This window comes from Phodopus roborovskii, unplaced genomic scaffold, assembly GCF_943737965.1.
Source record: "Phodopus roborovskii unplaced genomic scaffold, PHOROB, whole genome shotgun sequence".
Classification (NCBI taxonomy): Eukaryota; Metazoa; Chordata; class Mammalia; order Rodentia; family Cricetidae; genus Phodopus; species Phodopus roborovskii.
This window is the reverse complement of record NW_026126598.1, coordinates 11,002,985-11,016,320: the sequence shown is the minus strand read 5'-3', so window position 1 is coordinate 11,016,320 and position 13,336 is coordinate 11,002,985. Positions and strand designations below refer to the sequence as shown.

Here is a 13,336-nt window from a genome sequence, read left to right as displayed (position 1 = left end):
TAATTTTGCTACTGTTATGAACCGGAATGTAATCTGTGTTTTCTGATGGTCTTAGGTGACCTCTGTGAAATGATCTTTCTACCCCCAAAGAGGTTATGACCCACATGTTGAGAACTGGTGATGTAGAGGTTGGCTCTCCTTGCCTCACCACTCCCCTCTTCCCTCTGTCCATCTCTCTCTCATATATATAATAGTCTCTTGCAGCCAAATGGGACCTTGAACTCCTGATCATCCTCTGTCCATCTCCAATTCATTATGTAGCCCATGCTGTCCTGGATTCCAGGGATCCTGCCCACCACCACATTTATGCAGTGTTGGAAATGAAATCCTCCACTGAGCCACACACACTGCAAATGAAATCCTCCATTGAGCCACATCCCCAACCCCCAGGATGTACCTTCTCAATAGTTTTCTTGGTAATAAAATAGTAGAGTTCAGTAACTGTCCAGCATGAAGTCTTCTTCTTGCAACCAAGGATGATGAGAATACCAACCTCTCCAAAGGGTAAGAGTTAGAAACAGTAGAAGTAGTCAGATAGTTATGCATTAAGTGAGAATTATTAATTTGTATTCCTTTAAAACAATATCAGGTATGGAGACATAGCTATAATCCCAGCACTCCATAAACTGTCATAGTTAGTTCCATGCTAACCAGGACTCAGTCAGTAAAGTGCTTTCTTGCCTTGCAAGCAAGAGGACCTGAGTTTCAGCCCCAGAACACACTTAAAAAAAAGAGTGAGGTGTGGAGGTACACACCTTTATTCCCAACAAGGAGGCAGAAGCAGGTGGATTTCTGCAGTTCAAGGCCAGCCTAGTCTACATAGCAACGTAGTAAAATTCTAGGACAACTAGGGCTATCTAGAAAGATCTTGTCCTTTAAAAAGAAGAAAGAAAAAAAAAACAGACATGTACTTGTGATTCCAACACAAGGGAGACAGAAAGACAGGCTCCCTAGAGAACCATCCTAACGTACTAGATGGATGCCAGACCAGTGAGAGACCCTGCCTCAAAACTAAAGGGAAGGGCTGGAGAAGCAGCTCTGTGCTTGAGAACACTTGCTGTTCTTGAAAAGGAACTCACTGGGTTCCCAGAAACCTTGTGACTGATGCGAGTAACCCAGGACCCAAGGAATCTGACGTCTCTAGCACTGTACTCACTGCACATACTGCCCCGCCCTGCCACACACAATTTAAAAAGAGAATAGAGTGGATGGCACCCGAGGAACATCACTGGAGGTTGTCCTCTGGCCTCCATTTGCATTATGTACATTTGCATGCACACATACACACATACCAGCGCTGGTGGGGATGATTGGTGTGGCCAATTCCTTGCTAAGTCAATTACAGTCACTTGTGGCTCCAAACACTGTTGGCCATAACAGAGGTATACAACAGAGCCCACACAGCATCCCAGAACCTCAATTCCACCACTGCCTATCCCCCGTATACTACATGTCCTCTAAGGGTATACCCTAAGCAAGATCTCATCCTCATGACCCCTCTCCACCCTGCCTCCATAAGTGAAAGCTCCTGTCTCTAGCTTCTGTCAATTTTCTGTAGTCATTGGCCTTCTTCCATGTCCTTGTCCTGTGTCAGCCAAAAAAGTGACCCACATGGACGATTTTCCTTTTTAGTCTAGCACCCAGGAATCATATTTTTTGACCTCCTCCTCAACTTTGGCCTGACCTTGTTACCAACACAAATTCTCCCACTGTCCAGATCCTAAATTCAGACTCCTGATTCCCCAGCCACCTTATATCCTGCCACCTTTCTCTCTTTGCTCCACTTACCTAGGATGGCCCCTAGATTTCTGGCATCCCCTTCTTCTCTGGCCATGGTGCTCTTCTGGCCAAATATCTTCCCACTCCTCCAGCCCTGAGTACCCTGCTAGTGCTGTGCCCCAGCCACACCCCTCTCCTCCCCTAGGCTGCTGAGTGCCTCTGGAGTCCTAATTGGGCCTGGACAATCTCTAACAGACTGATGCCTTTAACTTCTGTGGGGTTCCCAGTATCACTCCACAGTCCTGATGGCCCTCCCCATCCCCTTAGTATTCCTTTCCCATCACCTGCCTCCCCAGCCTCTGCTTCCTACAGACAGACATCAGTAGTACTATCTCTATCCCAGGACCCCATCTCTGTTTCCATCTGTCCTTCCTCCTCCAGGCTCAGGACCCTGCCTCACTCTAGCCGCTTGGATTTCTCCACAGTCTCTCTCCTCAGCTTAGAGCTGGTTCTTTATCACTGTGGAGAATGGTCTAGGATTGAACCTAGGGACAGTGTGCAGCAAACTCATGTCTACCAGGCCACACTCATGTAAGTCACTCATTAAAAAGCCACTCCTAGCCCTGGACTTACCCTCTGGAAGCCACGTCTTGCTTTTCATTTCTTCCTTTCTTTGCTCTCCCTTTCCTGCTTTTCATCCCCTCCCTTCCCCTACTCTTCTCCCTCCCTCCCTTCCTTTCTTCCTTCTTTGGTGTTTGTGTTGTTTTTATGATTACAGTAGACATTTATTTAAAGTGAGGCATCTACAGAGCAAATAACTCTTAAATTTTTAGATTCAGATTGAAACAGCTTCTTAAAATATGCTGAGACCAGGCACATCCACAGATCTCAACTACAAGATTACTTCTTCGCCCATTCTTCTTTCTCTTTCCTTTCCTGAATAACATCTTTCAGATAGGGTTCAAGGTAGAAGTTGTCCACCTCATATTTTGTCCACTGCTCCTTAGGCAAGATCTGATGCCTCATGCTCAGGTCCGGGGCTCTCTTAATTCAAAACATTCTGTCATAAAGATTCCCAAGAAGCCTTCTGATGGCTTCTTTGACATCTTCAGTCTCATACATTATATCATCTCTCATTAAACCCAGCTTATTGAATCCTGCAACATTATAATACCATTTTCAAAAACCTTCCAGCTTGATGCTGCAACAGCAGATCTGCCGGCCATTTTGACCTCTCCTTCCTTGTTTTTAAGACTTGGTCTCACTGTGTAGCCTGGCATGACCCTGACCTGAAAGCCCTCCTGCCTCAGTCTTCCCAGAGCTTTCCCCATGTCTTTAGTTCAGCCTCCCAGCACAGCACCTTCACTGGCCACCTTGCTTCTCCCTTCCCACCAGCCACTTGGCCTTTGCTGCCCAACTCCATGGATCCTTTCTGAGGCTTTATTTTCCCCCTTATTACCAAGTCCAAAGTCCAGCCTGGTCCCTCCTAACATTCCTCCCTATGGCACTAGATGCCGTTGGCTATCCATCCCCTCAAGATTCTCCAGCCCTTTCCATAACACCGTTAGCCCTGGCTGTCCTCATGTCCCTCTGGGCCCCTCTTGGCTTCTCCTTGGGAATGTCCTGTGGTGATATGCTTGGGGTCTGATGATGTAACTTTTGTCTCAGTCATTGACTTCTTTTTTTTTCTCTTCTCCCCGTTCTTTTTCTTTTGACAGGGTCTCACATAGTCTAGGCTGGCTAAAACCATATATGTAGCCAAAGATGACCTTGAACACCTGATCCTCCTGCCTCCACCTCTCAAGTGCTAGGATTGTAAGCATTCACCACTTTGGCTTAGGTTTCCATTTTCTAACCAGCCTCTTGCTATCTTCTATGCCTGTGCCTATATTTTCTAGCTGATCCAGCATCATCCTTCAAGATGACCTTGGAATATCCTCTCTTTTAGGAAGTCTCTCAGCTCTTTCCAAGCTCTGTCCCAGTGACCTCTATTAGTGCCCCTCTCAGGTGACCCAAGTGTCCCTGCCACCAGATTCATCAAGCTGTATCTTTCTATAGTCAGCTTGGGAAGGGATAGCGTGGAACCCACATGACATCAGAGTAGGCCTCCAGTATATGCTGAGGACAGACAATATGGCTCTACTGTAGTGCAGGTTTTATTAGGGGTGGGTATTTGTTTAGTTTTGAGTGCTAGGGCTTAAACACAGGGTATCATATATGCTAGGCAAGCACTCTACCACTGAGCTACACCCCAGCTATTTGTAGCCTAGATTGTCCTCAAAATCATGATCCTCCTGCCTCAGCTTCCTCACTGCTGGGATTACATGTGTGTCCCACCACACCCAGCCTATAGGTTTTCCATCATACCGCTCTGTCCCAGAGCCGAGGCTTTGAGCTGGTTTCCTAATTGTCCCTGTGCTCACCTGTTCTCTATCTCTCTCTCCCCCTGCAGCCTACATGAAGCGGCGTCACAGCTCTGTCAGTGACAGCCAGCCTTGTGAGCCCCCCTCTGTGGGCATTGACTATAGCCAAGGTGCCAGCCCCCAGCCACAACACCAGCTGAAGAAACCTCGAGTGGTGCTGGCTCCAGAGGAGAAGGAAGCGCTGAAGCGAGCATATCAGCAGAAGCCATACCCGTCACCAAAAACGATCGAGGAGCTTGCCACACAACTCAACCTGAAGACCAGCACCGTCATCAACTGGTTCCATAATTACAGGTAGAGCCCTATCAAAAGCTCTAAAGCATAGATCCATGAGAACCCACCCAACAGAGCACAGTGTGGCCCTTGGTCCCTAAAACAGACCAAAGACCAAAACATTGTTGTGCAATGTGAACAGCTGGGTAAGAAGACTACTGTCCCACATGGCTGGCATCCTCCAGGAACTAAGGAAACATTTATTATTTGATGTGTGTGAGCATGCATTTGTGCATGCTGGAGTTATGTGGAGGTCAGAGGACAACTCTCAGGATTCAGTTCTCTCCAGCCACCGTATGGGATTCTGGGCTGGAATTCAGTTTGTCAGATGTATGTGCAGAGTGCTCTATCTGCTGGCCCACCTTGACAGTGGTGTCATCATCATCCTTTTAGACAGTGTCTCACTATGTAGCCTTGTTTGGCCTAGAATTTGCCATGTAGATCAGGAGGGCCTCAAATCTAGAGATCTGCCTACCTCTACCTCCCAAGAACTGAGGTTAAAAGCCTGCACCACCACATCCAGTCCTAAGGGTCTTTTTGAAAAGAAAGCTGGGGACTGGTAGGATGTCTCATCAGGTAAAGGTGCCTGCCATCAAGCCTGACTACCTAAACTCTATCCCTGACCCCACATGTGAAAGGAAAGAACTGACTCCTGCAAGAAGTTCAGATTGCACAAGTGCCATGGCATGCGTGCACAAAAAGAAAATTAAACTAAACTAAGAACAAGATAATTCAGAATTGGCTTAGGTTCAAGTGTGGCTTGGCAATAGAGCGCTAGTGTACAATCCAGTGAGGAGCTAGGAGTGTGGCACAGTGGTCCATGCCTAGCATGGACAAGACCTTGCTTAAATCCCCCATTTCCCCCCCAAGCATCCTTTTCTGTACAAGGAGCTCAGTGGTAGAGCTGAGTACAAGGTCCTGCATTCTGTCACTAGCACTCACAAAAATAAGTTAAAATTTAGAAGATAATGCCAGGAATGGTACTGTACACCTTTAATGCCAGTATCTAGAAGACAGAGGGATGGAAAGTTTGAGTCTAGCCTGGGCTACAGAGTAAGATCCTATCTCCAGAAGTACATAAAGAAATGTATGTCCTCCAACCAGTACTCAAGCAGAAGATCTCTAGTTCTATTTTACCAAGAAAAGTCCTACATAAACATTCACCAAGGAGGCTGGTGTGTAAGGCCAGATCCTATACTACCCCTTTGCCACCTCCAGCCCATTCACCTCTGCCTTAATAATCGGAGCAGGCCTTCTCTCATTCCAAAGGCCCTATAAGAATTGGCATGGTGGTACAGATCTGTAAACCTAGCACTTGGGAAGCTGAGGTAGGTAGTTCTAGCCCAACCTGGGCTACACAGTAAGACACTGTCTTAGAAAGTTTGAGAGCAAATAATTCAAAAGTCCACGTTTATTTATCTAAGTTGTGTAACTAGTAAATAGCAGAGACAAACTTCAGACCCAGCATACCTGCATCCTATTTGTAAGATTTAGCTTAGCTGCCCATCTACTGCCATCTCCTGCCTAGGCAGAGCAGAAATGGTTGCTCACCTCACTGACATCCTTGCTGTCATGAGGCTTGAAAACATTGTGTGAACAAATCAACTTCCCAGTTTCCAAATTCCTGAAGCTACCCTAGGAAAGCTGTGTACCTGGATATTTCTGGGGACCTATCAGAACCTCGCCCTTCTAAATACAGCTTTAATATCTTTGGGACATGGGCTGGGGAAATGGTTCAGCAGTTAAGAGCATTGGCTGCTCTTCCAAAGTACCCAGGTTCAGATCCCAGTGCCCACATGGTGGTTCACAGCCGTCTGTAACTTCAGTCCCCGGGATCTAGTACTCCCTTCTGGTCTCCCTGGGCACCAAGCATTCCTGTGGTACACATGCATACATGCAGGCAAAACACTCATACAAAATAAGGAAATTTTAAATTTTAAAAGCTGGGCATGGTGGCACAAGCCTTTATTCCCAACACTGGGGAGGCAGAGGTAGGTGGATCTCTATGAGTTAAAGACCAGCCTGGTCTACATAGTAAGTTCTAGGACAGCCAGGGCTATGTAGATACCCAGTCTCAAAAATAAATAAACAAACAAATAAACCTTTAGGGTGGGATTCTGATTTCACTCTAGCAAAAACAACTAACTATAGAACAGATAAGCAACTACTCCAAGGTTCTCATATCTTAAGCCAAACCCACACTCCCTAAAATCAAGCCCAGGATAGGCCTATAACCTCAGATATTCAGGAAGCTGATGAAGATTTAAAGTTTAAGTCCAGCCTAGGCTACAGAGTAAGTTCAAGGGAAACTTATTAAGACCATGTCTTAAAACGTAAAAGTTCAGCAGGTGCTGGGAGATAGATATATATCTCTTGGCTGAAATCACAGTCAGTCAAGGGTTGGAGGCATGGCTCAGCTGGCATGTGTTTGCTTAGCAAGCTTAAAGCCCTTAGTCCAGCCCTCTAATATGGGGTGCCGAGAGGGTATTCCTTTCATTCACTCGTACAATGAACAGGAAAAAAGTCTAAGCCATGTCCAGCCCTGGGGTTTTTACGGAGGCCCACTTTCTGCAGTACACTGGGATTGTTGCTGATCCACCCAAAGATGCATTGCAAATATTGGGTGTTTTTGCATATTATGCTGGCTTACTGGAAAGACACACCTAGAAAGTTGGCTGGTCGAGCCTAGTGATGGGGAAAGTTATGGGGAGTTGGCAGGCAAGAGACTAAGGACCTTTATGAAGGAAGAAAGCTGTCCTGGCATTCAGTGTCTCAAGTTACCTGAGCACATTACCACCTAAAGATGGGGGAAACCGTATTTAAAAACTTGGCTGATTGAACCGAGAGTGGTGGTGCACACCTTTAATCCCAGAGGCAGGTGGATCTCTTTGAGTTTGAATACAGCCAGGGCTGTTACACAGAGAAACCCTGTCTCAAAGAAATATATATAAAAATAAGTACATTTGCTAGTGGGGTTGGAAAGATATGGCTTAGCAGTTAAGAGCACCTGCTGCTCTTCCAGAGGTTTGACTCCCAGCACCCCATATCGGCTCATATACTCCAATTTCAGGAGAGTCAATACTGTGTTCTGACCTCCAGGGGCACCAGGCCCACATGTGACCCACAGATACATACAGGCCAAACACCCATTCCCTGTTTTGTTTTTTTTCTTCTTCTTCTTTTTTCTTGATATACTAAAAGCATATATTTAGTCTCCTTCATACTTGATCAGCTGGCTCTTCCCCCAAGTCTGCTTCCTTCCAAGTAGGGAATCAGTTGAAAATATACCAGTGGGTGGAGGCCTGACAGTGAGTATTACCAGAAGCACAGAGTGGAAGCAGCTAGAGATGGAACCGAAGGATCCTCCGGTCAAGGCCAGTCTCAGTGAGCCACATGACAAATTCGAGCTGGTGTTACATAACAAGACCTGGGCTCAGAGGCTCAGAGAATAAAATAGGCTGGGGATGTAGCTCAGTAGATAGAGTGTTCCACTCACATGTACAGATCCTTGGCTTCTCTCCTGAGCACCACATAAACCAGACATGGTGGTGAACACTTGGAACACCCAGCAGCACTGGGGGAAATGCAAGGTCACTCTTGGCTAGTTAGCAGCTTCAAGGCTAGCCCAGGATACGAGATCTTATCTCAAGAAAAAAAAAGAAAGAAAAGAAAAAATTAAGTGTGTGATAGAGAGAAGGTGATGGCTTCTCGACACAGGTAGAGTTTGGTCAAGGGAGGCAGGCAATAAACGTAGCAAGTGATGTGGACAGAAATGAGGCCAGGCCTGTGTGCAGGAAGCTCACAGGGCCTTCGCTTGTGTCTTGCAGGTCTCGGATCCGCAGAGAACTCTTTATTGAGGAGATTCAAGCCGGAAGCCAGGGCCAGGCCGGTGCCAGCGACTCACCTTCCGCTCGAAGTGGCCGCGCCGCACCCAGCTCAGAAGGTGACAGCTGTGACGGCGTGGAGGCCACCGACGTGGAGGAGCCAAGTGGCACCACAGTAGCCACCAAGTCTCAGGGAGGGCCTGCAGAGGCGGCCGCAGCCCCGGCCGACCGGGAAGAGGCGACGCAGCCTGCCGAGAAGGCGAAGGCACAGCCCCAATCCTCGGCGACCCCAGGGCAGGACGATGGCGAAGACGCGGGCCGGCCTAGGCCACCGCCCGAGGGCCTCACCGACACCCCGGCGCCTGTGCCAAACCTCGCCGCACCCGCGCCCAGAGAGGACGCCGCTACCTCAGCCACTGCGACGGCCACCGAGGCCCCTGGGGCGGCCAGGGCGGGAGAGAGGAGTTCTGCGTTGCCAAGCACCAGCGCGCCCGCCAATGCGCCTGCGCGAAGGCCTAGCTCACTTCAGAGCCTCTTTGGCCTCCCGGAGGCGGCGGGCGCCCGGGACAACCCGGTGCGGAAGAAGAAGGCCGCGAACTTGAACAGCATCATCCATCGCCTGGAGAAGGCTGCCAGCCGGGAGGAGCCCATTGAATGGGAGTTCTGAGGGCGCCGGCCTCTGGGCCTGACCAGCAGGGCCTCGCCGGGCCTAGCCAGGCCTACTTGCGCCTAGCAGGTCCCAGCCAGGCCTAGTCAGCACTGGCTAGTAGTGGGCCGGGGCAGGCGGGTGCGTGGAGGGCAGTGCCGACCCGAGGCCTGGACGTGTTGCGCACTTACCGCCCTGCGGGCCACAGGGCAAAATCGCCATAGGCCAAGGTGCATATAGAAAACAAAGGAGCATTAAGCCCAATCTATGTCGTGTTTTCAAGGAAGAAAACGGAAATGTGTAGTCGAGCTTTTTTGTACCCTGAAGTGTTTTTTTTTTTTTTTTGTTTGTTTTTTTTTTTTTTGTTTTTTTTTTTTTTAAATTGCCCTAAGTGATTTCCACAGGTTCTGGAATAACTCTTTACAGCTTTTGCCTTGTGCCCTCCTCTTTCGTGTGGGCTTTAAAAAAAAAAAATCAAACCCACATATTAAAAGGGGGCTTTTTATCTGCCATCTAATGGCTTCAGAGCGATAATACACTATTATCTTCTTAAACCAGGAAGGGGGGGATTTTTCAGAAAAATTAAAAAAGAAAGTTTTTGTAGCTGTTCAGTTGCCACTAAGAGATTGCACAGTCAAACCGACTCTAAACACACTAGTTTGGATTCCTAAATATTTTCAAGAAAAGAATCTTCTCGTTTGAAACTTTGAATTAAAATAAAACACATTTACTCCACATATTTTTTAACAAAAAGGAAAAAAAAAAGAAAAGTCACATCAGGAAAAGTATCTGATTTTGTGGTAGCTGACGTAGTGTTTTCTTGTACGTAAATAGAATCCTGACATGTAGTGCACATTGATCCATAGCTTTAACTGACTCTGGGCTTTTGCTGGCCAGAGTTTGTTTAATACACTCCATTCTAGGCCAAATCAGGACAAAAAGAAAGATCCGAATCTAGGTATTTTATAATCTGCTTTTTAACCTCTAACCGCAGAGCACGCTGATCAGACCTCATATCTCGGAGGTTTAGGAGACAAGTTAGAACTGTAGCATGTACCGGTTCATTTTGTTTTATGGTGTCTATGTCTGTGTTGGCACATCCGCTCATGTGCAAGCGTTGAAAGGAAGGAAAATGTAGGCCCACGAGGTCACAGCAGTTAGTCCCTCCGTGTGCAGGCACCCGTCTGTTCATCTTTCCTTGGCACAGAAGGCACCTCACCTCACAACACTCTCCAGGGCACTTGACAGACTGAGCCCCCAGGGGAAGATGCTCCCTGGGCTTGGGCAGGGCTGGTGCAACCATGCGCACTCTCTCTCTTCCTGTCTCTTCTCCCCGTCCCCTTCCCACCACAAGCACTGATAACCCTATTTACTCGTGGGAAGCTTCCTTCCCTGCAGAAGAGAGAATGCAACAGTCTGGGCTCTATTCCCATCCCTGTAGAGATGGCCCAAACTCACCAAAATGGTGACACTCTTCAATTCCAGACCAGACCATTGGCCCTTCATTCATTTCTCCTCTCACAAGGATTTTTTTATGCACAGTTTAGGGCAGTCTAAGTACAAATCAAAAGTCTAACTTGTCTCTTGATTCCTCCCGTTGTCTATGTGTATATGCGTGAGTATAGAGGTGGATGAAAGTGTGTGTGCGTGTGCGTGTGCAATTTTATACGTCTGTGTATTTTCTTAAGTACCTGTGCACACATAGAGTGCATTACTGCCACCTTTTTCAATAAGCTGGTTTATCAGTCATGGCTTCTACAGGTTTTGCTAATTTAGACTCCTTATTGCCATATCTTTAAACTAACAATAGATGATTTCGGTATATATATATATTTTTTTTTGCTTATTTATAGGTGCTGTATTTTATTATCTGATTGTTAGGAAGGGATGAAAGGGGCAAATATTCTTTAGAGGGATAGACTGCCGGCAGTATTGGGTATAATTTACAAGATGTAGCTGTCATACTGTATATTACTGATTGAAAACTTTTTGACCGTATTGTGTATCATTGAAACTTTTGTCTTAGGTCAACATCTTTGGATGACATTTTAATGGTGCATTCATTATTTCTTAAGTTTAATTAATTAATAGTACTTTTTTTTTTATTTGGGAGGGTGGGAGGGAGTTCTAATTTTAAAGGTATCTCCCGCTGTGACACCTCAGTGTGCTTGTTATTCCTTAGCTTGTAGGCTTTGACTGTCAGATGTGAAACCACATTTCTTGCATGATGTTTGGAGCTTATGTATTTTCATTCACGGTCTTTCAACCTGCAGCTGCAAGCTCTTAGCTAAAGTTTTCACAAACTGTAAGAGTCACGACACTAAAGACAATGCCTCTTCATGAATGAGAAGTTCCCAGGAGGCTCTAGGAGGCTGGGAGGCAGGCCCCTTGTTCTGTCTTTGGATGATGGTACATCACTTCTGTACTTGAGATCTGGTTCAGTGAGAAGAGAATTCACAGTGGAGGGACAGGAGAACAGAGTCATACCTGGCTCTGTGCAGGGTCATTGAGTGAGGAAGAGCTCACTCACACCAGGGACCCATTAGGGACATGAAGGAGCAGTGTCACTGATGGGCTCAGGGTACCCCCTCCACAGAAACCTCGAGGGAATTCTGTCATCATGGGTGATGATGGATCTTAAACACCTAATTTTCACTAGGATGAGAAGCAGAGTTAACAGGACTAAAGAGGGTAGTGTGTTCAATTTAAAGGCATGACTGTTACTTAACCACAGTGTTAAATCTGAGGAAATGGAAGTCAAGATGTTGTTCCATCCTGGTAGCCACACAGTAGAGGGCTAAGACAGCCTTTGGCTCTTCCAAGCAAGTTAGTGATGTTTGTTCCTTTGATTTTTGATCTAGCTTCTTGTTGATTTCCATCCTGTCTCTTGTGCCAGACCTCCATCTGGGTGCTTGATACAATCACTTGGTTAGGTTTTTGCTTGAGTTCTGTATTTGTATTTTCTCTTATTTATTATTATCATTATTATTATTTTTTTTATTGAGATCCCAACTTGATGGTGTTTGGGGTTAAGCTAGCGCTGTCTGTAGTATTTCTAAGACTTGCTAGTAGACAACACAGAAACCTGCGGGGTTTACATCTCCCTCCTCATGAGGTCCTCCCTTCCTTCCCAGTTTGAGTCCAAGGGTTCATCTTTCATCTTGAAAAGCAATATTCAAGTGCCTTGAACAGCGCTCCCTCGTGCGGTGAGGTGACCTTCCGCTGGCTGGAGATCCAAGTAGTAGCTCCCACAGGCAGCCAGCCATCTTCTTTCCACTCTCTCGGCTTAAAAAGCTGAATGTGCTTCTTCCCCAGGGAAGAATGCTTCCACACACAACACTAAAACGTCATCACAAGTCACTATTCATTTTAAATACCTTTCTTTTTCATTAGAGGCAGCAATCCTAACTAGTTATGCCATTACCCAGCTGGCTGAATGGGAGCACACCATGAAATCAGAGTTCACATCAAGCCCCTTGACACCTCTTCATTCATGCCCAAGACCCCTTGAGGCATCCAAAGTGGCAAGCATGTGGGTTCCTAGACTCCTACCCACTCACTTCCACTCTGACCTGGCTCCCAGTCACCACCTCCCTGAAAGTTTAGTCAGTGTAGATACCTGACCTCTGTCTACTACACCTCTCTCTTTAAAAAGAAGAAGAAAAAATACAGGCACTTAGCTGAAGTTGACTACTTTCTTAGCTAGCCACCCTAATTTTATATATAATATATATATATATATATATATATATATATATATATATATATATATTATAAAAAACAAGTGGCTATGACTGTGTCCTGGTTTGGAATCAGTGCAGACTCTCTGGGATGTAGTTTTATGAGTCCAGCCACACCACTCTGAAAATGAGGCGAAAGAGGACAGATGTCATCCTCCTTGGGGCAGATACTTCTGTTTGCAAAGCTCAGGTGTCTCCCAGTTAAGCTTTCTTCTAGTCAGCATCTCTCCTCTCCCTGTTTAAAGCCACATCTGGTAGATGGCCCAGAATGCAACAGGGCTGTGAGCTGAGTATTCCTCTGGGCTTTTGTGGCCAAAAAGAGTCCCTGCCCACTGCTACCTGCATAACTCATCTGCCTCTGCAGCCAGAGCCAAGTTTAGTTGTGGAGCTCATGAGCAAGCATAGAAGAAAGCAGCTTGTACCCAATGCCAAGGGGCCACTCTAGGCATTGACTAAGCACTGGGGAGCCAAAATGCTGATAACCAGCTTCACAGGTGCCCTCCCTGCCACAGCGAGACTGTGGCTTTGTCCTCCAGAGCTGTGTTTTCTTACAAAGGAGAGCTCAATGGACCCTGGGCACCCTATGCAATTGTTTGCTGTCCATCACAAGCTTGTGCTTGCCATGTGCTGCTGCAGGTACCTGTAGTCATTCTAGGTCAGCCCCCTGAGGCTGTGAGCTGTCCTTGGAGAGAAGATGGGGTAGAACAAGAG

General features: G+C 46.7%; 1 protein-coding gene across 7 annotated transcripts in view; it reads left to right on the top strand.

Moving 5' to 3' along the window:
• Nucleotides 1–10,937, top strand: part of Cux1 (cut like homeobox 1) — a 307,194-nt gene extending 296,257 nt beyond the window's left edge. For all 7 annotated transcript variants that reach the window (XM_051204950.1, XM_051204954.1, XM_051204953.1 and 4 more), the window contains 2 exons: nt 4,172–4,436; nt 8,243–10,937. In XM_051204950.1, coding sequence (XP_051060907.1) covers nt 4,172–4,436; nt 8,243–8,906 — 929 coding nt within the window. In that variant the 3' untranslated portion in view covers nt 8,907–10,937. The remainder of the gene's footprint in view (nt 1–4,171; nt 4,437–8,242) is intronic.
• The last annotated feature ends 2,399 nt before the right edge of the window (nt 10,938–13,336 follow it).